The following is a 24383-nucleotide window of genomic DNA, read 5'->3' as shown; positions in this document are numbered from 1 at the left end:
TGGCCCTATTCAATCAACCGGTCTCGTAAAAATATCTTCACCTACTGCACAAGAGCAATGGCAGACACAGAGAGCAGTCTCAACGAGTACGAGCGTCAGCGACGCGCTAATATTGAGCGCAATAATGCACTCATTCGGGAGCTCGAACTCGCCGGCCTGAGTGCGGACATCGGGCCTGTCAGTATCTCATCCAACAAGCGGGTAGCGGCGCATAAACCTCGGCCCACGGCCAAAAGAGCAAAAACGATCAAGAAGGAAGAGTCACCTGCTCCACGGCGGACTTCAGCGAGATTGGCGGGTCTGCAGGCTGAGTCAGAGGCCGTACGAATTAAGGCTGAGGAAGAGTACGCGACTGCACAGGAGCGAGCCAAGGCCGAACGACAGAGGGTTGCCGGAGATATCAAGTTCGAGGATATTGCGTCTGATGCACTTTCAAAATTGTGGACGTTTAATGATGACGCCGCGGACGCTCAAAATGAGGAGAAGGTGATAGCGGGAGACATTGTTCAGTTAAGGAAGGATCTCAGTTCGTTGACGCTGTTTGAGAAGTTTGAACCTAACGACATCAAAATTGTGCGTCCTTCAGGTTGATGTGAGCAATTGGCAGCATTTGACTGACCTGATCCGTTTAGACACCGGAGCGCATTTACAACATCGGCTTTCACCCTTCAGTATCAAAGCGACTTGTCCTCGCTGGCGACAAAATTGGCCATCTCGGAGTCTGGGACGTCGACGAAGTCAAGCGTGAAGACGAAGACGAATATCCACAACTTTACCTCTTCAAGGTTCACGCGAGGACACTCTCAAGTTTCACCTTCGCGCCGTCTGTCTCGGAAAAGGTCTACACTTCCAGCTATGACGGGTCTATACGGTCCGTCGATTTTACGACCGGTGTCAGCTCGGAAATATATTATGGGGGATTGAGCAGCGAACCTGACGCTGTCAGCGAAATACATTTTGCGGATCAGAATATGCTGTATTTCTCTACTTTGGAAGGAGAGGTAGGAATGTCTTCACACCCTCGCGACATAATGCTAACAGTACTACATACAGCTCGGACGGCTAGATTTGCGATCACCGAAAGATGTCACAAAATTTAGATTACATGAGAAGAAAATTGGCGGCTTCTCTTTACATCCTAGCGCACCGCATTTCTGCGCCACAGCATCTTTGGACCGCAGCATGAAGTTGTGGGATTTTCGGAGAATCAAAACCACTAGAAGCCATGAACTACAAGCGAAATATTTGACGAGATATGATAGCAGATTAAGTATAAGTTGCACCTCCTGGAACTCTGACGGTGGCATTGTGTGTAATGGATATGACGACACGATCAACATATTTAATCTCAAGGAGTCGGTTACTTGGTCCGAGTCATTCACCGCACCCGAAGAACTGAAACCGTCGGTGACAATCAGACATAACTGCCAAACTGGAAGGTATAGTTGTCTCATTTTTCACATCCATTTTTGTACACCGGCTAAACAGCTTAGGTGGGTAACAATATTGCGAGCACACTGGCAGCAGAACCCACAGGACCAAGTCCAGAAATTTGTGATTGGAAACATGAATCGATTTATGGACATTTATACGGCAGACGGTATTCAACTGGCCCGATTAGGAGACGCAGACCTTGTATCGGCTGTACCTGCTGCCTGTCAGTTCCATCCCACGAAGGTATGACCAGCGAACTCTATAAACTGACGCGTATCATTATGCTAACGGTGGTCATGTAGAATTGGATCGTTGGCGGGACTGCGAGTGGCAAAGTATGTCTCTTCTCTTAATGCATTCATTTTGGTGGTAGAAGCACCTGTACGATATTATCATAGACAAAGGAAGTTATAATCCGGTTTATTTGCTCTGCTGTCTAATGTAACCGGGCTTGTACAAGTCCAAGAAAGTCTTCCCAATAATAGCACATATGCCAAAGCACAATATAGCAAATTAAACAGTTTTGACCCGAAAGAAAGATAACTCCTTCGTTTGCAGACATATACAATGCCTGTCACATATACAGTGACAAAGAGTCAAAATCTGAGCTGATATTCATATCCTAGCCCTTGTCGCAAATGATTTTGATCTACTTTTCTAACAATGCATCTCTCACTTTTTCTTCGGGCCGCCCAAAGGAGAACCTAGGTCTTTCCCCCGTAATTTAACGCCTAGAGAACGTTCTAGCTTTCCAAGAAGTTGCTGATTCGGCACTGCCCTTCCCATCTCATAGTCGTTAATAATATTCGACTTTTCATTAACCTTAACCGCTAGATCCTTCTGCGTAAGCCCCTTTTCTGCACGCGCCTTCGATATCGCCTTGCCGACACTCAAATCGATCTTAGGTGGCGGCGCAACTTCATTTTCCCGATCGATCTTTGCTAATCGTTGGCCTTCGGTACCGAGAGCTTTGTTTGATCCCGCACCGTATTTCTTGTCAGTCGAGACCACCCCGCCGGAGCGTCGAGCAGCATTAATTTCTGAATTAGAGCGGGCTGTGTTGCTGTGGCGAGAGTTGGCCTTCTGGCCGATGTAGGTAACGGAGTCCCAGTCTTGATCACCCATCTTGTCCTATTCAAAAGGCCAGTAAATATATCGTAGATTAACTAGTCGATGTGTATAAATCAATGTGTGAATTTGGTGAACTTGTATCGCCGATGCTCAATATAGGCAGCAGAGAAAGTCAGAACTGTCGCGCGACCCTTTTTTTTTTGAGCTTTCGACGTTGTCAGGTACATCTCAGTACTCGAACATTCAGCTAAGAACTGGAACCGAGAGGGTTTGGTTTGGGTTCAATGGAGAAGATTCTAGCAACCTTGCCGCACGTTGGTACATTTATGCCGTTTATTGCTTATGGAATAGCTGTATCGGCGTTTAGAGTGTAGAAAGTTGGAGGATGTCAAGTATGGGACAATTTCCTAAAAGTCCAAATTCAATTTGACTAACCCATTTCATAATTAAGAAGGATGAGGCCGACGAACGTGCACTGCTTACGGTTTTTTAAGGATCGGTTGATTCCGGAAATGCGGAAGTCGCCTCAAGGACGGAGAAACAGGCTTACTACGAAAAATGGCAACAAGGACTTTTACAAAGGCACTGGCTCTGCGAATATGGGATGGCATACTAAGCATGGGAAATATATAATAGATTATCATAAAGTTCGGACTTACGTTGTGCCGGAGGGATTGTCTACCACTAAGGTGAGTACTGCAACAGAAAATGTCGCAATGATAGAATGAGTAGCCAACAATTTGGTATAGCTCGCTCCCTACGTTTCGCTTCGACTACCTGAAGTCCATAATGAGTTCAAGGGATACAAGTTCGGGGCATATGATGGCAAGCTGTACATCGACAAGTACAAAGAATATTTGATTTACGGGGCCGATGAAAGTCCGCAGTCACGTCGAAAAGAAAACTGGGTAGAAAGGGGATAAGCATGGCTTGTACATATATGATTATCGAGGGACATTTGGATGGGTTATATATAATACACATTTCACTTTAAGAAGCCTCATATCGTACAATTTCAACCGTAACGTAGGAAAACCAACGACCTATCTGTAAGCGTAGCAAAATAATATTTTTATGATACATATAATTGATAGATTCCAACAGAACAACTTTTTTAGTAAAACCGGCGTTTTGGTTCTGGAGACGGAGATCGCGAAAGGGATCGCGCATCGCGTCCTCTGATCTGTAGTTGCTTCATCTGAGCTGTTAGGAAGTTAGCAAATCTGCGCCTGTACACAACTATACGCAATACATACCTAATTCGAGGTCTTTCTTCAAATCTAGAGATGGCTTCTTGGAGTGTATAAAATTGCAAAATCCGCCACGCATACACTCCTTGGTCTCATGTTGTCGACAACAGGCTTCCCGGAAATCTGTGACTGGACTTAACTCGGCATATATAGGTCTGCCGGCGTACCATCTTGAATTGAAATTATCGCAAGCCTTTTGCGCGTCCTCTTCATATTTAAACCTGCAATAGACATTCCCGATCAAATCTAAATATCAATCGTCAGTAACACATCCATGGTATCAGACACAACAAATGTACATACGATCGTTATTATTCTCGCAGACAACCACCTCCTCCACTTCTCCAAACTTCGCCGCCTCGCAAAAGAAATCCTCGTAAAACGCATCGAAGTGATTCTGCATTTGTGATTCGTTCAGCTTATTGCCCTGCTGATATGCCGGGTTCTGGTACATGTTCGGACACATCATTGTCTGTGAATATGATGGCTTAACGTGTTTTCGGGAACATCTGTCGCCGTGTCTGCATGCTCCAATCTTGTAATAGAAAGAACTATTATACAGTTATTAAAATTACTTCTACGACATAGCATAGATCACTAACCAGTTCACTTTATCTTGCTCGGTTCCGAAAATTGATGCCAAGTAGTTCGCCATTTGTGTATATTCAATTCAAGACCTTGAAAGACAAAATATCAAGTCCTAGAATATGAGCCGTCAATTGTTCCTATAACTGGACTCGAGAGAAGATCAAATTTGAAGTTGATTCTAGATGACAATGAAAAGAGAGATGCAGCTTAGGAATTTATAGTAAGTTACCTTAAACTTTGACATCAGGTCTGTGGCGAGTTCGTAATTAAAGTTCTTACTAAACACATAAGGTGTAAGCGTGACCGATGAGTTTGCACAGCACCGTCTCTACGCTGTATCCTAATATCGAATTCTTGTATATCGAATATTCCCTCGCTGATTGCCTTGATATCTTCGACATGGGAGTAAGTAGTGACTATATATATTTTATATATATAGATATATATGTTGCATTACGCTAATATAAAACCTAGAACGACGGCGGCTCGATCCCTACGCGCCGCGAACTAGTTAAATCCACCAAGGGCGAGCGCACTTCCTCTGAACTGTTCGAGCAAAATCTATTAAATGCAACATTTGTCTGGAGTACATGTCTCCTAAGCAAACGCCCACTAAAATTACCGATCGTCAGCGATTATCTAGGTCATTTATATAATAAAGATTCGATACTGGAATGGCTGATCTCGCCAGAGAATTTCGGTGATGGGGAGGCCATCGTGCCACATATTAAGAGTCTTAAGGATATTGTTGAGTTGAAAATCACGAAAGATGAGAGCTCTGGCAAATGGACATGTCCGGTTACGGGAAAAGAATTGAAGGCTGGTGGTTCCAAGTTCGATTATCTGCCGGAGTGCGGGCATGTGTTTGCGGAGAGTGCCTTTAGGGAGATTGATACAGACAACTGCCTCGAATGTGGACTAAAGTATAACAGAGACAATGTCGTCACTATCAATCCTACGACAAAGACTGACGTTGAGGCCAATAAAGCTAGGATGGGGCGGTTGATAAGCGAGGGACTAACACATTCATTGAAATCTGCCTCTAGTAAGAAGAAACGGAAAAACGGCGAAGACTCAAATGAGAAGAAGGGGAAGAAGAAGAGTAAGGCTGGCGAGTCGATCCATAATGAAGAAACTTTGCGGATGACCAAAAAGGTCTTGGAGAGCGTTCAGCAGGATATGAATAGTAGGAAACGAAGTGAGGCAATTCAGGACTTATATTTAAAGGCATAACTTGATGGGTTTTTTGTTGTTAGTGATGTATATTATTGATGCATATGTATTTATTGGATCATCTATTCTATTGTAGACATTTTCGGCAGTACGAAACAGACTGATCTTGAAGTCGTCGGCCAACGCAGATCAGTTTGGCTTGTCGAGCCGCACGACAATAACCGGGGGCGAAATTTTTGTGAATAGTTCGTGAACATTGACATTGCTGGTGCCAAACTATACCACCCAACGTAAGATAACACAAGATGGGAAAGTGTAGCAAAGATAAGCGTGACCTTTACTACCGCAAAGCTAAGGAACAAGGATGGCGGGCACGATCAGCATTCAAACTGCTACAGCTTGACTCAGAATTCCAACTTTTCGAAGGAGTGTCTCGAGTTGTCGACCTTTGCGCGGCGCCAGGATCATGGAGTCAAGTACTTTCTCGTTCATTGCCCGAAGGGTCAGCTACTATTGTGTCGGTCGACTTACAGCCCATTGCGCCGCTGCCGGGTGTTATTACTCTGCAGGCAGATATCACCCATCCCGCTACTTTAACGAATATCTTGAAATTATTTGGCGGCGAACCAGCTGATATTGTTTGCTCGGGTTAGTCCATAGAAACCGTTTTATCCAGGGAATGAATATGCTAACAGCTATTTCAGACGGTGCGCCTGATGTCACGGGCCTGCACGATTTAGACGAATACATCCAAGGCGAGCTTCTATTATCAGCACTGACACTAGCGACAAATCTACTGCGACCCGGGGGCAAATTCGTTGCAAAAATATTCAGAGGCAGAGATGTCGATTTATTATATTCACAATTATCTCTTCTGTTCGATAAGGTCACTTGCGCCAAGCCACGCAGCTCGCGGGCCTCGTCACTGGAATCATTCATTGTTTGCGAGGGCTACAAGCCACGACATGGGTGGCTTCCAGAATCGTTGACGCTCGGTAAGATGAATCTTCCATTAGATCTGGAGTCTACTACCGCAGGAAATACGGATAGGGAAAGAGCCATTGCTCCGTTTATCGCATGCGGAGATCTATCAGATTTTGACGCGGACGCCACATATCAGATTGAGAAAGGCGTTGGCTCGATAAGCTTAGAGCCAATACAAAAACCGACCGCACCACCATACAAAACGGCATTAGAGAAGAAAAGGAACGGAATTCTACGATAAATGTCAGTGGAATATAGAATGAACTAAGTAGCATGGCCTGTACAATACAAATTTATTAACCAAATTTTACAAAACCCAATGGCTGGCTATGCGATCTTTTTACTAGAGTTTATGAACCCTACCCCTTTTATACTCACAACGTATTCTTCTAGTCCTTCGGCTTGTTCATCCTCCTCGTCTAGTGTTTCCTGCTCTTTAATCCGGACTTCGGCCCCCCACATTGTTTTTATATCTCGTAGTAATCGGACGAATCCTTCATCAATGACTCCTTTCCCTATCAGTACCCTGCCTATATCTTCCTTCCCAACGACCATTAGGACAATCAAAGTCTTGACTTGGCTTCGACAAACCATACCACCCTGAGCAACCTCCTCTAATAAGGCTCTTGCCGCTCTTTCACCGACATCCTCTGGTGTTTCACCTGGCCCACCGACAGACTCTGCGGTGTAGCACCATCCTGACCGAGCCTCGGCAACAAGCGAGACACCAAATCCCGGGCTCTTGCCAGATTCTTCGCCTCTCGCGACGTCGCTGTATATAAATGTCTCACAACCGGTCATACTGAGGACACCCCTGGCACCTTCAATAATTCGATTCACACTCGCAGGACTAACACGAGTAGAATATGCCACGCCACGTATCTTCGACACTGAGGGGGTCTTCACAGCAGCGTGGAGTGTGGTCGGTTGCAAGACAACGTGTGGTAAAAATACATTCACTTCGCCACCACCAAGAGGTGGGGCTCCTCGTTTTATCACCCGTAATTCTTGCCGCATAATACCAAATTTGTTGTAAATAGGAAATAATGCTGTCCGAATTGTATCGACGCCAAGGTCAACACCGTTAGACGTCACACCTTGGAGAGTGAGAGACAGTGCTGATTTGCCAAATGGCGCGAGGAGGAGAACGGGCTCGAGGAAGTAGCCCACCGCTCGCGAAAGAGGGCAGTTGTGCGTTACGGTGCCATTTACTATCAAGCCTGGCTTGTAAATGACAGTGGTGCCTATAATTGATTAGCCCAAATATCGCCGTCACATCTATAGCTACACATACCGGTATATGAGATTTCGATTACGCTACCGTTCGTTATAGCTTCCAACAGTCTGAGGAACGAAACTTCATAATCTATTCACGTTATTTACCGTTTATCCACATGCAAAATCGTCACAATATCTGAGATACCCTTTAAACCTGGCTCCATATCATCAGATCTGATCCGATCAATCTTGATTGCTCTTCCAGACAACGTCGCCAGCACAAGACGCATCCGGAAATCCACGTGCCCATTATATAATACTGGCGGAGCAACCATCCTGTCTTTCCTATATGGAATTTCTAACCAAAAGCGAAATTTCGTATTCTCGTTATGTAATTGCGGAATATTTTTTCTCCTAGAGGAAGTGCCGTGGGGCTCAATTTTTTCAAAATCCGTTGGGAGAAATCGCAAACCCTCAAATGCAGAAAACCCCGAACCTTTTAAACCGACTCTTTTTACATCGGGTTCTAGGGGTAGTCTCCTGAAATTTTGTATCGTTTCTTAAGGTGATCTTCTGTTTCTAGCCGGCACCGAAAAAACTGCTGCCAGAACTACAAAATGTTGTCGTCAGCATCACTGTCTGACGAAGAGAGACCGGTTCGACTACATATTTCTCCGCTGCCACCACCGCTCGTCTCAGATTCATCAGATTTGGTTAGCCGGCTCTCACTCTTCGGTGCTCCACTCTCCGGGTTCTCAGTTCACAAAAAACCAACAGTGGACACTTCATTCGCATTTATTACGCTGTCGCTAACAAAACATCAATACAGCGCACTACGAAAATCACTCAATGGCGTCAAATTTAAAGGAGCTGTGATCAACATCGAGGAAGCCAAAGCTCCTGATTTTCCCATTCGTGCAGAAGCAATGATCCAGCAAAACGAAGACGAAAAAACATCCGGTAATGAAATGCAGTTGTACAAATGTCGTGCGTTGGCATTAAGAGAACAACGGTTGTTGCAGCGACGATTGTATCATGTTCGAAAGGGACATTATCAATTTGGAAAGTACGAGCGAGGACGATTGCGGGCGACTGAGCGAGACATCAGAAAAAGTCCGCCGACGTTCAGAATTAAGATTGGTAATAAAGCAAAGATTGTAAAGTGCAAAAAAAAGAAGTTGTGGGGTAAAGCACGAGGTGGTGACGTCAATGAATTAATATGGCAGTTTGTGGATGCCGAGTGTGGAACCCGCAGTGAAGAGGCTATCGGACGGTGGGTCAATGGGAAAGGCGACGAAATTGAAATTGTCAAGAAAGAAAGAGTGGCTACCGGCGATTTCCCAAGTTCTAAGGCAAAGCTTGAGGACGAGTTGACTGGGTCGACTATGGAGGATGCAGAGATCGAGATAGTGGACTCGAACTCTGTGCCAGTCAAGGAAGAGTCGGAGGAGGAGCGGATACAACGGTTAGAGACTACGAAAAATCTGAGAATTCTGCAAGACATGTTTGGTGAAGACCGACAAGAGACGTAAGATATCTGAATTCTCTTGTCATGCTGACTAAAGCTAACGAGCTAGTGACGTTGGCTCAATAACGAATCAGACTAGGTCTAATGACAATGACGATGACGATGCCACGGATGACGACAACGCAATCTTAAACATTATTAGCTCTGGGACGCAGGCCCGAGCGTCTGAGCTCAATGATGGTCCTGCAATTGGTTACGACTTCGGGGACCAATCCATAATCAACCTGGCTGACTCGGTTTCGAATGGCTTATATGATGACATCGGGCCGTCTGCTACGCTGGCAGCGACGACCGACGACAAGGATATGCGGGATATGTCGACAGTAACTGGCGTACAGAATGATGAGGACCCGAATAGCAGAGACTCTTCAAGTACCCCATCTTCGGAATCGGATCAGGAAGGGTGCAATGACAATAACTCCAACGAGGCCAATGACTCAGACAGCTCGCATTCAGATGACGATGCTTCACCTAACTCTGATTCAGAATCCGACGGGAGTTCGTCATCGTCTGAGTCGGAATCTGAACAGGAATTTATTGGAGATGAAACAGAGCCGGCGCAGAAGGTCGCGTCAATGAAGGAGCCTGAGAAGAAGCATTTCCCTGACGCAACTGGAGGTCCAGTGAAGAATGTAGTTACAGAGCGACTTCGCTCTCTTTTCAATCCCGACGACTCGAGTGATTTATTTTCCTTGGTTCAAAATTCAGATGTCTCCGATTACGACAGTGATGCCGATCATTTAGACAGACAAGAAGTAGAAAAAGGAGAAGGAAGAGAAGAAGAAACAGAAGACGAGGACGATAACGACGCTCAACAAACAAAGCGTTCATCATCACCGTTTATAGAACCACAGGTAGTAGAAGGCGGTGAAGAAGATGCGGCTCCGCTAACGCGACCAAGATCTCAAAAGGTCCAATATTCAAAAACAACAACGAGGTCTCTCGAGAATTTACCCTTACTGTTCCCGCATCCAGATTCAGCGTTCTTGAATGCGCAGACCCAGTTTAGTAGAGCACCCAGGCAACCAGCATTAAGCAGAATTGAGTGGGAAAAAGAGTTTTTCGAGAAGAGAGGCGAATGGATGCGGAAAGCAAAACGGAGGAGGAGGGACGTCGTTAGGATGGTCCGTCGAAAAACGGGAGATAATCCCCTTCGACGCCGAGGCGGGAACAAGCAGAACGTGGATTCCGCCGATGGAAAATTGTAAATATATTGGTGTACGTATTTTGTAATGTATTACCGCATGTTATATTTACAATGTCGAACCTTGTATATGCAAAAACTAAGTATTACGTCAAATAACCTCTAACCAGAACTCCGTAATTCCGAATGATGCAATCTTTATCTACCACATTTTTGACATGAACAATCTCCACGCACACGTTTGGGCCCACTATTTCTTTGAGTCTCATGCACACCTCATGAGCGTCCGAGACAGTAGAAGAGATGTAAACACTGACTGACAGCAAGGCCTCAGTTTTCGTCTCGAGATACTTGGCTATTTCCGAAATAATGTCGTCGCAACACCAACTACCGAAAACGACAGTTCCATACTCAACACGATCGATCCTATCATGTCTGCTGTATTTAACTGTAAACTCATCCTCCTCGTCGACGTCGTCGCTGGCAATGCAAGAGCGAACATAACGTGTATTAATGCCGACACCACCATATTCCACCCAAGCGCCAACAGGCAACGCAACAAGCACAACAGCAAAAATGCCACACTCATCGCTCGTTTGATTGGCAACGCATATTGCCGCCTTCGCAGCTGCCAGTGAGGAGGTATATGCTATCAAATAATAAAATTGCCCACGGTCGTCTTGGGACGGACGAACGACCACAGCCTCCATCACTCTTGCAAGGTTTTGCATGGCAAGTACAGCTTGTCCTAGTACACCATCGTCTTTGTATAAAACCATTCTGGCTGGAATCAAAGGAATTTGGCCAGCTAGGTATATGCACTCCTGAACCGTACAGGCTTGAGCATATGGTCCGATATTGGCAGGTGCCCAATAACTCCGTCCTTGCACGTGCAAGCCGGATCGCGCCTCCGGCACTCGAGTGATTATGGCTGACAACGATGCCTTGCAGGAAGGGGGAAGGAGAGTGGAAATACAGGCTCTGGCTGGTGGATTCGGTTTCGTGATGGGATGTGAAAAGAATTTCTTGTAGGACTCGTTTGCTGCTGGGAAAGTTTTCATGTCTGAAAGTTGGAATATAACGGATGTTATAGAGTATGGATCTGTAATTTTGAAGGTTGCCATGATATTTGAAAGCTGCTCAAATATAGAAGTAATCTCGCCAGATATGGAGGAACAGTTGGGTGCAGTGATGTTTGCAACTGTAATGGTGGTTGGAGATATTCCAATCGATAGTTCGGGTACAGTAGCAGGGCACACAGCCATTTCTGGCTCATTCGCTCCAAAGTCTGTGCCTTTCAAGTCTTCAAATATGCCCTGGAATGGCTCGCTTAGAAGTGGGGGAACCGCAATGTTGTCTATCCAGTCCTTGGCAATTGCATCTTTATTTTCAGCATGCGCTCTTAACTTCAAATATGCAACGTCACCGTTATCTTCGTTCACAACTTGTGTTTCATCCACAACCAGCTTCTTAGCAAAAACAGGACAGTCAAGTACCAGTGTCTCATACTCGCCGCCTTCACCGCATATATGACTTCCGTACATCTGATTAAGTTTAAAAAGCTGATGCCGCACTTGTTCCAAAGATTTGCCGAGATGCTGTTCAGCAGTTAAACCAGCACCAGCAACTTTGATAACAATAGCATTGATGCCGCCTTGAATCATCTCGTCGAACAGCGCAGCTTGATCACGTCGCCAGAGATAAGCTAGGACTGTCAGTCCGAGCCTCGAGCAAACGTTTTCGACGCGGCTGCGCTGATATGTGGACAGTATTGCACCGACGGAAACCGCCTCAATATCCGGATGCAGAGCCTTGACAGTTTGTAAAAGAGTGTACAGGTCCTCAGTCTCATCGGCAGCAGTGGTAGCATAATCTAATTTTCTAGTGACTGAAGATCCTGTAATCGGGGCTCTATACATTGGAATTTCAAAACAGTCGGAGTATAAATTGAGTACAGAATGCCCAACGGTCTGGTACATAAAACTGTCCATTTCGTGAATCACATCATCTTCAATCGACTGGGAAGGAGGAGGAGGAGGAGGAGGAGGATGTAAATTCGCCAATGCAACAACTTTGTGCCCATTTTTGATGCAATGGAGGATATTGTAGCAGGAATCTTTTCCGCCAGATACCAGCGCGACGGTTTTCATCTAGCACAAAATTGTTAGTTCAGCTGCAACAATTCGGTATCTTCAATTACCAATAGCTACACGAATATTTTAGAGAAAATGTCCCGAATCTTCTATAACGAGCATCAATTTAAAAAAGCAATGCCCGTCTCAAACACGTTCGGTCGTGCAGTGTAAGCTACACGTCGCAAACACGAAATAATCTTGCAATGCTCGGACACGGGAACCCTTTGAATTACCGGTTCCCGCAGTCTGTAAATCTCGAAGATTTTCACAGACCTTGAGCATTGCCATGTAATGATAAAACAGATCAAGAATACCAAATTGAATAAAGCAATATATTACCTTATATTATTGATTAGCTTACCAAATGTATTAAAGCTACAATGCATTGTATTGCAAGTCATACGGTAATTCTATAAATGCAAAGCCATTGGCAGAATAGAGTGGTGCCCATATAACTCGAAAATGTCTCGAATTTCACTTGATCTTGTACAATGTGGACATTGAAATTTTTCTTTCGAGAGAGATTCATGAGGCTCAAGAGACAAGACCATCCCACTTTGGGACTCTCCAATTCTTCACCGCCACAACCGACGACGTCATAGCAGGTTTTTGGCTGCTTTATCTTGCGTTGACTAGAAAGCAACTTCCACCGGTCCTACCACAAAATCTCGTCAAAATGCAGAGAACCGTTCGATTGGGCACACCTATGAATTCAGCGGTCAGGACTCAGGAGCATTTTAACAAACGATTTCTGCGTTGATATTACGGCTCGGTGAAGTAAACACTAAGGTCAAATCATTCGTTTCCTTCGTTGCTTCGAGAGTTTGGGGACAATACCACAAGTCGCGTCTCGCCGGCTGACGCTGTGTGTCATCACTCGACCATAGCGACAATAGAATTAAAATACTGTTCACAGATAGCTTAGAGCGGTGATACATTTGAGGGGATCTAATATCGTCGGCTGCGATCTGGCTGAACTTCGATTGATCTGTCTCCCGCCAACAGTAGTCCAAGCCCGTTATGTCGGCCGCGACAACGAACGACGAGAAGCAGTGGTTACTAGACGTCACCGGCTCGACAGTTTGACCGCCTTGTATAAATGTCTCGTCTTTCTTAGTGATGCCGGAGACAATGATGGGACGAATGAATGAGGACAGCATATGGTCGTGACGGACTTCAATGAATGACAACATGAGGGCCGTTCACGAGGAAAGTTCTATGCCGACTGAGAAGCAGTTGCGGGAGAGACAACTGCAGGGGTTGTGAGATGTATTTTATATATGAGGTTGGCGGGAAGCATTATCAAATGTTAGAATGGTAGTTACAAGTAATTATATATTCCAACAATCTATCGTACACTTTGTTTTCGCCATATAAGTTCAATCTATAGATATCCACGCAATGCAATTGCACCAGCAACGACTTTTGTGGCGTCACTTCTGTCGGCTAGTGATATTCCCTGCTGAATTTTGTAATTCTAGGACATTAGCAATCTCGGAGGTTCTAGAACGATAAGAATTCACTCTACCTTTCTGACAATCTCTACATCTGTCAAAAGTGCAATATTCTCGTCGGTTACCGGAATACTCGTGCCCTGAATAATCTCTCCCAACTCGTCCCACACCGAGTGGCTTCGTTCCACCTGATCGGTGTCGACCTTGACAACAAGCAGGCTATCACTGTCGTCGTTGATCCCGAAACGTCTCAACGTCTCTGCAATATTCATAGTACCTCCAAACGCAAACACAATCTCCGAACTCAGGGTCCTTGTCCGCATTCCACCAGCTTCCATATCCGTCAAGGCGCGATAGACAGCAGCGAGTACGTGGGCAACGGAAAGCACACTCCGCGGATCAACAAATGCATAGGAATATCGAGTGTTGCTGGACAATAATTCCCTGCGAATGATGGAGGCATTGGCCACGGAGGTGTACAGGCCGATGTGGACCAAGCATTGTGGAAACTGCGGGAGCCGAAGTGTTAGACCTGACGCCATGGGCTTTTATTATTGCGTCGGTGATACTGAAGACAAGTCGGGAACTCGACAATGAGGACGATACGGCAACAGCCGGCAAAATTGAGAACAAAACACCTAACCCTATTCACGTGACATAACCTAACCCGATGAAGCTAATTTTAAGTGTCTGTAATCGACGAGCGATAGTATGTGTAGATGAAGAACGTAGGAAGTACATTTTTCTATCTGCAGTCTGCAATGCGCAAGACTCGGATTCTCTAAGGCGACCGACAGGCTGCCGCGCACGAGATGGGCAGACCGGAAGTTACGGAATCCATCGTCGAGACGGATGTTTTCAGGCTTCGTGCATGCAGATGCCGAGGCAGTCGCAGGAGCGCGCAGAACAGCACGAAGCAAGAATAATTAGAAAAGATCCATGGCGCCGCTCTGAAGAAAGGCGCAATTAGGAGGCGGACTTGTGTCTTTCCATGCTATCGAAGCAAAAATGAGTTATTTGTGGCGCAGTGCAAATGGTTCGTATGGGTCATGCGAATCACTTATAGTGGATGCCGTAAGGTTTGCGCACAGAGCAACCAAAAAGCCTCCATTATTAGTGCTAAGCTCATTGTGCCATAGCAAACGAAAAGCCAAAAACAAAAGAAAAAAACAAAAAAAACAAAATTCACTAAGTGGAAGACTGTGAAGCGCAGTGACGTTGAATTTACAGGAGTTCAGGGTTACGTGACCCAGAATCCGAACAGTTCACGCTCAGTTTCTTTGAATCTGTGACAACCCGCGAATATCAGCAGTAAGTTGCCTAATTTGTCGAGCTCTTCTGCAGATGCCTTCAAAAGCATGTTAGATGTCAGGATGACTGGAACTGTCAAGATAGCGGAGGAGCATCCGGCTATTGGCTCATAGACACGTTCTGAGGCCGTTGAACTTTCGAGTCCAATTAATGTGTGTGAGCCCTGCTGTGCCTTTCTCTGCATGCCCTTTCAAATAAGCATTATATCCAAGAGGTCATCTTTAGACTGTTCGATTCGGCTCGATCAGCCCAGAAAAGATGTACCGGGTAATTAATTCCATGACGGGCTCAAGAGCCTGTCTACCAATAGCATTCATCGACTATCGTTCATCAATGGTCGCGTACGCGTACCCAATGCGCCGCTTCTGCCCTACGTCATAAACGAGAGATCATTTCAAGATCTCCGCCTACTATGCTTCCTTTTTTCGCTCATCTCCTGCTCCCCCTAATCCTCTGCTGCTTCGCCCATCAGCTACGGCCTCTACTCTGAACCATGACTTCCAACGGTTCAGCTAACGGCAAATCGCAGTCAAGGCTCGGCATGATACGAGGCCTCTCATCAAATGCGTCAAATGTCGTCACTGGCACATTCGGGGTTGCGACTGGTGCAGTGTCTGGCACCGTTGGCGTGGTTGGCAATGTGCATTCCCATAATTTCTCTCTGATCCTGCTTCAGCTAACCAATTGATATTCTAGATCGCCGGAAAGGCAGTCGATGTTGCAACTCTCGGCCAGTTGAAGGTGTGTCCTGAGTCTCTATTTGTCACATACATCTAACTCCTTTTCCAGTCCGAACGCACTCCACCTCCTCGCGACTCACGCTGGGACAAGCACCGCGAGCCTGAACCCGCCAAGCAAGTCCCTAAAGAAACATCGGGCGCTGCGCCCAAAAAGAAGCTCAGGCGTGCCATCGGCGCCTGGATCGACAACATCGAAGAGGAGTATGCAGACGAGGACTTGCGGGATCGCGTCACCTTTCTCGAGTACTACCTCAAGGATAAGTTCTTTGGCGACTGGTACCATAATTCTGCTATTATCTTCTTCACTTCCTTCGTATCTTGGTTGATCGCGCGTCTCGGTGGCGGCCTAGTGTGGATCTTCATCGTCATGGCTTTCGCCTCGACCTACTACCGTACGTCGATCCTCCGCGTCCGTCACAGAGTCCGTGATGATCTCGCTCGTGAGTCCGCGCTCATCAAGCTCGAGACTGATGCGGAGACCATGGAGTGGCTCAATTCCTTCCTCATCAAGTTCTGGGCCATCTATCTCCCGACTTTGAATGCAACTGTCATCGAGACAACCAACCAGGTCCTGTCCGGTGTCAAGACTCCTGCTCCGATCGATGGCCTTGCGTATGTTCTTGCGTTGTTTTGATTCCAATCAAAAATTTTAACTAGATCAGGCTCAAGCGCTTCACTCTCGGCACAAAGCCTCCTCGTATTGATCTCGTCCGCACGTATCCAAAGACTGAGGAAGACGTCGTCGTCATGGACTGGGGCTTTTCTTTCATCCCCAACGATACTGAGGATCTTACGTCTCGTCAGCTCAAGAACAAGATCAACCCCCTCGTCGAGCTCCAGGTTCGTGTAGGTAAGGGTGTCGTCTCCGCTGGCATGCCCATTCTCGTTCAAGATATGGCCTTCAGGGGTTTGATGCAGGTCAAGCTCAAGCTCGTTACATCCTTCCCCCACATCCAGACTGTTAGTCTTTCGTTCTTAGGCGCACCATATTTTGATTTCGTCCTCAAGCCGATCGGTGGTGAAACCTTTGGCTTCGATGTCAACTTCCTGCCGGGTCTCGAGAGCTTCATCAAGTCGATGGTCAACGACAATATAGGGCCGATGTTGTACGACCCGAACACGTTTACGCTCAATATCCAGCAGATGCTCGTAGGCGCGCCCGCCGACGCCTCGGTCGGTGTCCTTGCTATCACAATCTACAGCGCTCGCGGTCTCAAGGGCAGTGACATGATCACTAACACCGTCGATCCGTATGTAAAGCTTTCCTTCAACGGTCGCGAAGAGCTTTCCCGCACGACCATCAAACGCGACACGTCAACCCCGAGGTGGAACGAGACCAAGATTTTACTGGTGACGTCCCTCACCGATGCTTTGACCATGGAAGTGTTGGATTTCAACGACGTCCGTAAGGACCGGTCGCTCGGCATTGTCACTTTCCCTCTCGAGTCTCTTGAAGAGGATCCCGAGAAAGAGAACATTATCGGCAAGATTATCAATAACGGCAAGGAGCGCGGCGAAGTCGTCTTCGATGCTCGCTTCTTCCCGACTTTGCTCGGCAAAACCCTGGAGGATGGCACCGTCGAGCCACCGCCACAGCTGAACACCGGTATCGTCCGCTTCACTCTTCACCAGGCCAAGGACCTAGAGCTGGCAGCCAAGAAGGGATTCGCCAGCGCGGGTCTCAACCCGTTTGCTGTTTACTCTGTTGATGGCAAGGCCGTGCACACGACCAAGGTCATGAAGCGCACTAATACCCCCGTCTGGGACGAAGCACACGAGGTGCTCGTTACCAACAAGCAACGCACAACTCTGCTTTTCACGATCAAGGATGACCGCGATCTTTCTGGCACCGGCACTATTGCCTCGTCCAGAATCAAACTTGATGAGATCATCGCCCAGAACCAGAAAGGTAATGATTGGTTCAAGCTCGCGCCAGCTGGTCGAGCGCGCATCTCGGCAGAGTTTAAGCCCGTCGCTATCAAGGGCATCGCCGGATCAGGCGGTTATGTTCGTCCAATTGGTGTGTTGCGATTCCACTTCTATAAAGCGAATGACCTCCGCAACCTCGAGACCGTCGGCAAAGTTGACCCATACGTCCGCATCATGGTCAACAATTACAATAAGAACCGCACCGTCACAATTCAAGCCGATCTCAACCCCGAGTGGGACGAAGTCGTGTACGGTACTGTTACAGCGCCGAACGAGAGAGTCGTGCTGGAGGTTATGGACGCCGAAAGTGACGGCAAGGACAGATCTCTGGGAGAGGTTGTTCTTAATGCCGAAAGCTTTGTCAAGAAGAACGAGTTGGGCGAGTACGTCGAGTTCATTGACCGTGCTACGCGTTCGGGACAACTAGTCATGCCTGGGCGAGCACCAAAGGGTATGTTGTACTACAGCGTGTCGTTCTTCCCATGCTTGAACATCATGGATGCCGAGGAGATCGAGGAAGATCAGAAGGCCAAAGATCAGGCTGCCGCAGCTGCCGCTTCTGCTCCCCCTTCTCAGGGCAATAATCAGAAGATCGAGAAGGTGACTGTGAATGGCGACAAGCCTGATGCGACTGCTGCTGCTAAACCTGTCGACGCCGAGGGCAAAGAGGTCGTTCCCGCCAAGCTCAAACTCAGCCCCGAGGAGCTCTTCAAGTATGGTATGTACCTGACTGCTAGAATTAAGTGTGGCCACCTGCTAATCGCTGTAGATTCGGGCCTACTGGTGTACAAGATTATCGAGGGCAACTTCGCGTGCTCAGATCTCTTTGTACAGTTCTTCTTTGATGACTTTTTGTGCCCGGACTACGTAACAGGAAGCAAGTCCCACGGCGGCAAACCACGGTTCGATGAAGTCGGTGACGCACTCATTCGTGAGCTCGAATGGTCCAAGATGCACATCCGGCTAACCAGCAAACAACGCTCGCTCAGGGACGATGAAGACGACGTTGTAGGGTCCATGTCGGGCTCGACACTTGCTCACCTAAAGCAGGGCTTCAACGCACCCGCGACAATCAGCTTCGTGTCTAAAAATCCAGATGAGGTTTACACGCTCAAGGTATCGTTTCGGTACATCCCCGTACTCATGACACTCGACCCGTTCGAGAGCCACAACAACCAGGGGTTCATCACGGTCAAGGTTGTCGGGGCGACGCACTTGCCTGCCGCGGATCGCAGGGGCAAATCTGATCCATACTGCGTGTTTGAGCTAAATGGCGTGAAAGCATACAAGACAAAGGTCGTCAAGAAGACGCTCCACCCGGCCTGGGGCGAGCTCTTTGAAACGCCCATCCCGAGGCTGTCAAGCGCGAACTTTGTGGTCAAGGTCTATGACTGGGACATGGGTCCAGCCGAAGACGACTTTCTTGGCGGCTCGCCGATAGACCTCAGTCATCTGGAGCCGCTCAAGACAGAAACCCAGATCCTGAACCTCGACGGCAAGTCCGGGCAGCTCCGGCTCGAATTGAGGCTTAGACCTGATTATGTCCTGCGGACGATTCGAGGCACGGCGACGATAAGTGGCACTTTCGCCATCCCCGGCCGAGTCGTCACGTCCGTCGCCGGCGCTCCCATAAAAGGTGTCGGTATAGTCGCGGGTGGTGCTGGCAAGGGCGCGTCATTCCTTAGACACGGATTCAAGTCGAAAGACAAAGACAAATCGTCCCAAGCTGAAGATGATAACAGTAGTATACTCTCTGGTGCGGCACACAGTAATAAGAATGGACGATAAGCTTTTGTTGCTATAGGTTGATTTGATTAATGTACTTCTTACGGTTATTTAAGGGTTTTTGTAAAATTGGTAATATTATTTAGGGTTTGAATGCGGTAATAACTTTTGTTAAAGAATTAATTTGGGATTTTTTGTTGCAGACAGGTCTTATGATTCAATATTATGAATTGAAATCACGTCGTTGTAACTGTGGATTTGAGGACGTACTTTTCTTCGGAGACCGTTTCTACGATTGCTACCGCCGCGTAGTAAGTAGATTGCGTTATTGAATGACTGTAGTTTTTGTACTCTAATGTACACTAATATACATATTCCGCCGCCCCTTCCAAAATTACAATCCTCGGTCTCAACTAGAAACTCACAAGCCATTTGTTTACTCGAATAAGAAATAACCCAAAACAAGCTAATACTAGTCAATACGATCCCAAATCAGCCAATAAAAATTTTCCAAATAACTAAAAAAATTAGACATACATAAATCCATCCAGCCTAAATTCAATATAACTCCAAATCCCAGACAAACAAAAAGGTGCTTCATCCTATACTTTCCACTTCTCGCACCACAAATTTCTCTCGAATACCTTGCTCGATTAAAATATCACTCTGACTTTCTGTCGCCATATAGCAGCGCCGTAACCGTATGTCTGCAACTTGCCACTCCCACCAGCGCGTTCTTCGTCCGATTCAGGACATGAGACGCCGGTATTAACAACAACACCAAGCATTCCGAGTAACGGTGGTGCTTCGCAATTCACGTTACGACATTGCGAAATGTCGAGGCATTGTAGGTTGACGCACCCGTTCACCACGGCGTCGACACCCGCATTCGTAACTCGCACACATCCGCGGACGGATAACGTTCGGAGATCCAGTAAATGGCGTGCCACGGCGCGCAGACTCGCGTCTGAGACGGCGGATCCGCAGAATGCTAGGCTGAGAGACTTCAGAAGTGGACATCCGAGTGAGAGCACTTCGACACTAACGTCCGACAAGGCGCAGCAAAACGACAGATCGAGTTCCTCGAGCGCTTTTGCGGCCGCCGCAAGTGACACGATCGCCTTGTCACTCAGGAAAGTGCAATCCGCGAGGCATAGCTTTCTGAGCCGTGGGAATGGACGCGCAGCCCAGTATCCGAATCCGACATCTGTGATTGTTGTGCAGCGTGTCAAATCCAGCACTTCGAGTCGTGAACTCGCATGCGCGGCGAGGTGGTGCATCGACTTGTCAGTAATGTGTTTGCAGTAGCTCAGCGATACCCGCTTCAAATTCGGACACCCCACGATAGTGCCAGGTGGCGGGGCACCAGGGAGCGAGTTCGCGGATTCGGGGACGACCCAGCCGACGACGCGTGCGAGTGTGGCGTCTCCGACCTTGCGACAATTGGATAGATCAACTTCTTCGAGTGTGCGGGCTATCGCAGGGACCGTCAGCTCCATGACTGCCATACCGGACACGTCCCAGACGGACTTCATGCGGAATATGCGAATGTCGCGGCCAATCGAGGCAACTAAATGTGCAAAGCCTTCGTCGGTTATGTGGAAGCAGTTAGAGATGTCGATCACGTGTGGTCGGTTACCAACAAACGCGGAGATCGACTTTATAGTTGTGTCGTCTATTGATGTATTGTATGGCGTCAAATCGAGCTTCGTAAGTATATTGGGCGAATGCAAAATGATATCGCGCCAGTGCTTGCATACACGTTGAAGGTGGACAAGATCCCGCAGTGGGAGGTTACACAGGACCTTTACGAGGATCGCGTCGGGAAGTATACCGGCGATTACGTGTGATCCAGCTCTTCTTGCTCGCTTATGCTGTTTGTACAGTCTGTCGGCAGACATGCTTGCCTGACGACGCGCTGAGTGATTTCGCTCCTTGACTAGATTGTCTGATTTCGGACCTTGCTGGTCTTCAGCTGCAGTTGTCGCAATTGCAGGAGATGGCGATCGAGAGGACGATGTCGATGACTCTGACGAAGACGGCGCTGATGGTGACTCTGACGACGGTGATGATTCCAGACTTAGCTGGTTCATGCTTTCTGTAGACAATAACGGCGACTCCGACATGAGCGGGACCGTAAGAGCACTTGGGTTTTCTTCCACCGAGTCAATGTGAACAGAAGTCTGAGCAAATGGATCTGGATCAAGCGGCTTCTCCAGCTCTCCTTCCTCAACATCTGCTGCAACGCTACGTTGTGTCTCTAGGCTCTTGTTATCCGTGGCAGGAGCCCGACTGGCAACTTGAGCACTCGGCTCACCCGCCGTTGACGAGCTAGCCATGCGTGCGCGCGCAGTTTTTTCAATAGCTTCTAATATCGAGGGATACTTCTCCATCACCGACTTTAGCTCCTTTCTTGGCAATACCAAACAGTCCACCATCGTCACTGACCGTACCGATGCCGTCCTTGCAGGGGCCAGGGACAAAAATGTGACTTCTCCAAAATGAGCTCCTTTTGTTAATCGGGCCCTGACGTACTGAGAGGGCTCGTCTAAGACCTCCACTGTTCCCGACACTATGAAAAATAACTCTCGACCAGGCAAATTCTGGCGAAGGATATATTCAAACGGCGAGTACCGTTTCGGCTCGACAGATAAAGCAAGTGTATGAAGAATATCTGGCGGCAGCGACTCAAAGAGTGAGATGTCTTTCAGTAAATCCCGGACTATGAGGTTAGAAAATGGTGTTTCTCGAAGCGGAGTCGACTGAATCTGTTGTGATGCACCTGGTGCATCAGTCGTGGCAGATGCAAGGTTCGTTGCGGCGTGTTCCTGGTTCTTGCTCAACTCTGCAGCTTTCTGTTTCTCTAATATATTCAATCGTTCCTGCGCCTCTTCTCTAATCGCTTTTTCAATATCCGGATATTGTGGGAGGACTGCATTGAGCGCCTCTGCTGTTAGAACGACGACCATGCATTTAGTCCGCGCAAGAACAGACGCTGTTCGCGGCCTGTTGAACAAAATGCCAATTTCACCAAAAAAGGCACCAGCCGTTAGTTCCGCATACACACTCTCGCCATCTCTAGAGGTGACACCGACAGCACCTCTTACGATCCAGTACATTGCTCTGGCATCTTCACCTTCCGTCAACTATATCAAATTAGTTAGCCAACTCCACCGATCACATTATTGGAAGACGCACAATGTAATCTTGAGGGGAATAAAACTGTGGTCTCAGTTTTCTCGTAATAGCCATTAAAAACCCATCCGGCGCAGAGGCAAACAGCGGGAAAGACCGTAAGCGATCCATTATCTCTAGCGGCATTCCGTTCCGGTCGTGCATTGAAAGGGGGGACGGCCGAGCCGGAGCATGGGACTTGAACGACGGCGCACCCGCATAGGGGACAGCTATTGATGCCGTGGTGGTGTGTGGGCGGTTGCGCGAAGAAGTTCGGGGCATGTTGGTTGGTGAGCTTATATCCTTATGTTGCGCGATGCAGGCGTAGGGTGCAATCCCGACTGGATGCGACTATAAGAGTGGTCTGTTTGTCGAACAATGTCCAATTGGGTAATAGCAAATATCTTGTGGGATGAAATAGCGACAGTGCTCAATTGACTGAAATCGGGCGATAGATACGCTTGGATATGATGCGACAACCGGACTCCTCCAGATCGACAGGCTAAATTGCCGTCCAGACTGAATCACAGTAACAATATAGTTAGTGTCAATCGCTGGCAGATAGAGTGGTGTTCTCCAAGTGTGAGGCCTTGAAGCTCAGTTGGATTAACTATTACCGTCTCCACATTAACGCCGGTGTGCCGAAAGCACGACGATAAGCATGTGCGAATTAAACGCGCTGCGACTTTGAGCAGTTTATCGGTTATAGAGTAGGTTATTTGCCGTAGGAGTGAAGATGGCAGGCAAGTCACTATGCGCGATGGCGGATGAGGTTTGGGGTGGTCAGGCGTTACTTTTCTTGTGCGAGTATTGCTTGCGTACAAAGAAAACTGAGTGCGCGGGGGTCCCGCCTACTTCATATTTGTTACCCGGACCCGCTCGTGCCAACTAATCCAAAGTTTGGTAACAAATATTTCTCTATTTAGCCAAATTGCTTTCTAAAACGTCTTATAGTCGGTAATTAACTACTCTATCGGTTCTACGGTACTATTCATGGACAGCTATTCAACTGTTAGTAATTGATTACCATAAAATGAAATGCAGGAAGGAACATAAACAAAGGAAGCTGAGTCATCGTTTGTTTCAGCCTTCTTGAATAAACTCTCATCGCACATCATGACCGGTACCAATATGTACTTCTGACCATTACCACTTCTGTAATTTCGGCCCTGTCTAGCATATTATCAGTCTCGGAGCATACAAACAAGAAATACTATACCCAACATACAAGTGGAAATTAAGATTCACTTCCTTGCCCTGTAATTGGCACAAAGTTCATTGCGCCTTATATGCACAGTACCTTATGACGTCGTTCTTTGTCATCAAGCTTCCTGCACATCATTCAGATATCGTACACATGCAATTATTATACACTCCTGGCAGGCTACAATTGCAATTCGACTCGTCAATTGTCTCTTTCTCATCTCACTCCTAGTTCCTAGATTGCGTCTCAACAATGGGCTACACATTTCGCGTGGTAAAACCTTTCCTCTCTTTACGGCATATTCGTCTAATGGAAGTTGCC

General features: G+C 47.3%; 12 protein-coding genes across 12 annotated transcripts; 6 read left to right on the top strand and 6 right to left on the bottom strand.

Moving 5' to 3' along the window:
- The first annotated feature begins 6 nt into the window (after positions 1 to 6).
- On the top strand, positions 7 to 1962 carry V1513DRAFT_438661 (WD40-repeat-containing domain protein). The gene is made up of 5 exons (XM_066897089.1): positions 7 to 573; positions 633 to 1001; positions 1054 to 1439; positions 1494 to 1677; positions 1737 to 1962. The coding sequence occupies exons 1-5, from the start codon at positions 58 to 60 to the stop codon at positions 1785 to 1787; spliced, it is 1506 nt and encodes a 501-aa protein (XP_066755724.1). The 5' UTR covers positions 7 to 57; the 3' UTR covers positions 1788 to 1962.
- Positions 1792 to 2728, bottom strand: V1513DRAFT_438660 (multi protein bridging factor 1-domain-containing protein). The gene has a single exon (XM_066897088.1). The coding sequence runs from the start codon at positions 2557 to 2559 to the stop codon at positions 2107 to 2109; it is 453 nt and encodes a 150-aa protein (XP_066755723.1). The 5' UTR covers positions 2560 to 2728; the 3' UTR covers positions 1792 to 2106.
- A 166-nt stretch (positions 2729 to 2894) lies between these two features.
- V1513DRAFT_410305 (mitochondrial 54S ribosomal protein mL41) lies at positions 2895 to 3505 on the top strand. Its single transcript, XM_066895704.1, has 2 exons — positions 2895 to 3194; positions 3255 to 3505. Exons 1-2 carry the CDS (start codon positions 2961 to 2963, stop codon positions 3426 to 3428), a joined length of 408 nt encoding a protein of 135 aa, XP_066755722.1. The 5' UTR covers positions 2895 to 2960; the 3' UTR covers positions 3429 to 3505.
- Positions 3427 to 4504, bottom strand: V1513DRAFT_223492 (uncharacterized protein). Its single transcript, XM_066894397.1, has 4 exons — positions 4358 to 4504; positions 4059 to 4306; positions 3762 to 4001; positions 3427 to 3708 (listed from the first exon to the last, which is right to left on the bottom strand). The coding sequence occupies exons 1-4, from the start codon at positions 4408 to 4410 to the stop codon at positions 3620 to 3622; spliced, it is 630 nt and encodes a 209-aa protein (XP_066755721.1). The 5' UTR covers positions 4411 to 4504; the 3' UTR covers positions 3427 to 3619.
- Positions 4505 to 4674: 170 nt separating this feature from the next.
- On the top strand, positions 4675 to 5785 carry V1513DRAFT_438651 (Rtf2 RING-finger-domain-containing protein). The gene is made up of 2 exons (XM_066897087.1): positions 4675 to 4748; positions 4818 to 5785. The coding sequence occupies exons 1-2, from the start codon at positions 4743 to 4745 to the stop codon at positions 5574 to 5576; spliced, it is 765 nt and encodes a 254-aa protein (XP_066755720.1). The 5' UTR covers positions 4675 to 4742; the 3' UTR covers positions 5577 to 5785.
- V1513DRAFT_438650 (FtsJ-like methyltransferase-domain-containing protein) lies at positions 5786 to 6806 on the top strand. The gene is made up of 2 exons (XM_066897086.1): positions 5786 to 6164; positions 6221 to 6806. Exons 1-2 carry the CDS (start codon positions 5822 to 5824, stop codon positions 6739 to 6741), a joined length of 864 nt encoding a protein of 287 aa, XP_066755719.1. The 5' UTR covers positions 5786 to 5821; the 3' UTR covers positions 6742 to 6806.
- V1513DRAFT_438649 (RNA 3'-terminal phosphate cyclase/enolpyruvate transferase) lies at positions 6586 to 8170 on the bottom strand. The gene is made up of 3 exons (XM_066897085.1): positions 7924 to 8170; positions 7795 to 7866; positions 6586 to 7744 (listed from the first exon to the last, which is right to left on the bottom strand). Exons 1-3 carry the CDS (start codon positions 8051 to 8053, stop codon positions 6828 to 6830), a joined length of 1119 nt encoding a protein of 372 aa, XP_066755718.1. The 5' UTR covers positions 8054 to 8170; the 3' UTR covers positions 6586 to 6827.
- Positions 8171 to 8203: 33 nt separating this feature from the next.
- On the top strand, positions 8204 to 9465 carry V1513DRAFT_223459 (uncharacterized protein). Its single transcript, XM_066894396.1, has 2 exons — positions 8204 to 9246; positions 9321 to 9465. Exons 1-2 carry the CDS (start codon positions 8336 to 8338, stop codon positions 9376 to 9378), a joined length of 969 nt encoding a protein of 322 aa, XP_066755717.1. The 5' UTR covers positions 8204 to 8335; the 3' UTR covers positions 9379 to 9465.
- A 1030-nt stretch (positions 9466 to 10495) lies between these two features.
- Positions 10496 to 13035, bottom strand: V1513DRAFT_223455 (uncharacterized protein). The gene is made up of 2 exons (XM_066894395.1): positions 12865 to 13035; positions 10496 to 12596 (listed from the first exon to the last, which is right to left on the bottom strand). The coding sequence occupies exon 2, from the start codon at positions 12538 to 12540 to the stop codon at positions 10537 to 10539; it is 2004 nt and encodes a 667-aa protein (XP_066755716.1). The 5' UTR covers positions 12541 to 12596; positions 12865 to 13035; the 3' UTR covers positions 10496 to 10536.
- Positions 13036 to 13840: 805 nt separating this feature from the next.
- On the bottom strand, positions 13841 to 14563 carry V1513DRAFT_438642 (kinase binding protein CGI-121-domain-containing protein). The gene is made up of 2 exons (XM_066897084.1): positions 14054 to 14563; positions 13841 to 14002 (listed from the first exon to the last, which is right to left on the bottom strand). The coding sequence occupies exons 1-2, from the start codon at positions 14519 to 14521 to the stop codon at positions 13910 to 13912; spliced, it is 561 nt and encodes a 186-aa protein (XP_066755715.1). The 5' UTR covers positions 14522 to 14563; the 3' UTR covers positions 13841 to 13909.
- Positions 14564 to 15783: 1220 nt separating this feature from the next.
- V1513DRAFT_429761 (C2 domain-containing protein) lies at positions 15784 to 19747 on the top strand (the record flags this gene model as incomplete). The annotated part of the gene is made up of 4 exons (XM_066896331.1): positions 15784 to 15930; positions 15987 to 16031; positions 16080 to 16642; positions 16693 to 19747. The coding sequence occupies 4 exons, from the start codon at positions 15784 to 15786 to the stop codon at positions 19745 to 19747; spliced, it is 3810 nt and encodes a 1269-aa protein (XP_066755714.1).
- A 590-nt stretch (positions 19748 to 20337) lies between these two features.
- V1513DRAFT_429760 (uncharacterized protein) lies at positions 20338 to 23140 on the bottom strand (the record flags this gene model as incomplete). Its single annotated transcript, XM_066896330.1, has 2 exons — positions 20338 to 22830; positions 22883 to 23140. 2 exons carry the CDS (start codon positions 23138 to 23140, stop codon positions 20338 to 20340), a joined length of 2751 nt encoding a protein of 916 aa, XP_066755713.1.
- Positions 23141 to 24383: the final 1243 nt, after the last annotated feature.

Source organism: Lipomyces chichibuensis (genome assembly GCF_038497645.1).
Source record: "Lipomyces chichibuensis strain CBS 12929 unplaced genomic scaffold V1513scaffold_4, whole genome shotgun sequence".
NCBI classification, from domain to species: domain Eukaryota; kingdom Fungi; phylum Ascomycota; class Lipomycetes; order Lipomycetales; family Lipomycetaceae; genus Lipomyces; species Lipomyces chichibuensis.
The sequence above is the reverse complement of the archived record's forward strand: the minus strand, read 5'-3'. Positions and strand labels throughout refer to the sequence as shown.

Bases quoted from the DNA above. Each gene is read 5' to 3' on its own strand.
- V1513DRAFT_438660 (XM_066897088.1), bottom strand. From the start codon at position 2,559: ATGGGTGATCAAGACTGGGACTCCGTTACCTACATCGGCCAGAAGGCC.
- V1513DRAFT_223455 (XM_066894395.1), bottom strand. From the start codon at position 12,540: ATGAAAACCGTCGCGCTGGTATCTGGCGGAAAAGATTCCTGCTACAAT.
- V1513DRAFT_438642 (XM_066897084.1), bottom strand. From the start codon at position 14,521: ATGGCGTCAGGTCTAACACTTCGGCTCCCGCAGTTTCCACAATGCTTG. The intron at 14,003-14,053 runs GTAGAGTGAATT...CTAATGTCCTAG, and splicing joins ATGTAGAGATTGTCAGAAAG to AATTACAAAATTCAGCAGGG.
- V1513DRAFT_410305 (XM_066895704.1), top strand. From the start codon at position 2,961: ATGAGGCCGACGAACGTGCACTGCTTACGGTTTTTTAAGGATCGGTTG. The intron at 3,195-3,254 runs GTGAGTACTGCA...AATTTGGTATAG, and splicing joins AGGGATTGTCTACCACTAAG to CTCGCTCCCTACGTTTCGCT.
- V1513DRAFT_223492 (XM_066894397.1), bottom strand. From the start codon at position 4,410: ATGGCGAACTACTTGGCATCAATTTTCGGAACCGAGCAAGATAAAGTG. The intron at 4,002-4,058 runs GTATGTACATTT...ATTGATATTTAG, and splicing joins CTGCGAGAATAATAACGATC to ATTTGATCGGGAATGTCTAT. The intron at 3,709-3,761 runs GTATGTATTGCG...ACTTCCTAACAG, and splicing joins GAAGAAAGACCTCGAATTAG to CTCAGATGAAGCAACTACAG.
- V1513DRAFT_438649 (XM_066897085.1), bottom strand. From the start codon at position 8,053: ATGGTTGCTCCGCCAGTATTATATAATGGGCACGTGGATTTCCGGATG. The intron at 7,867-7,923 runs GTATCTCAGATA...TAACGTGAATAG, and splicing joins TATGGAGCCAGGTTTAAAGG to ATTATGAAGTTTCGTTCCTC. The intron at 7,745-7,794 runs GTATGTGTAGCT...AATCAATTATAG, and splicing joins AATCGAAATCTCATATACCG to GCACCACTGTCATTTACAAG.
- V1513DRAFT_223459 (XM_066894396.1), top strand. From the start codon at position 8,336: ATGTTGTCGTCAGCATCACTGTCTGACGAAGAGAGACCGGTTCGACTA. The intron at 9,247-9,320 runs GTAAGATATCTG...ATAACGAATCAG, and splicing joins GGTGAAGACCGACAAGAGAC to ACTAGGTCTAATGACAATGA.
- V1513DRAFT_438650 (XM_066897086.1), top strand. From the start codon at position 5,822: ATGGGAAAGTGTAGCAAAGATAAGCGTGACCTTTACTACCGCAAAGCT. The intron at 6,165-6,220 runs GTTAGTCCATAG...CAGCTATTTCAG, and splicing joins AGCTGATATTGTTTGCTCGG to ACGGTGCGCCTGATGTCACG.
- V1513DRAFT_438661 (XM_066897089.1), top strand. From the start codon at position 58: ATGGCAGACACAGAGAGCAGTCTCAACGAGTACGAGCGTCAGCGACGC. The intron at 1,002-1,053 runs GTAGGAATGTCT...TACTACATACAG, and splicing joins TCTCTACTTTGGAAGGAGAG to CTCGGACGGCTAGATTTGCG. The intron at 1,678-1,736 runs GTATGACCAGCG...GTGGTCATGTAG, and splicing joins GTCAGTTCCATCCCACGAAG to AATTGGATCGTTGGCGGGAC.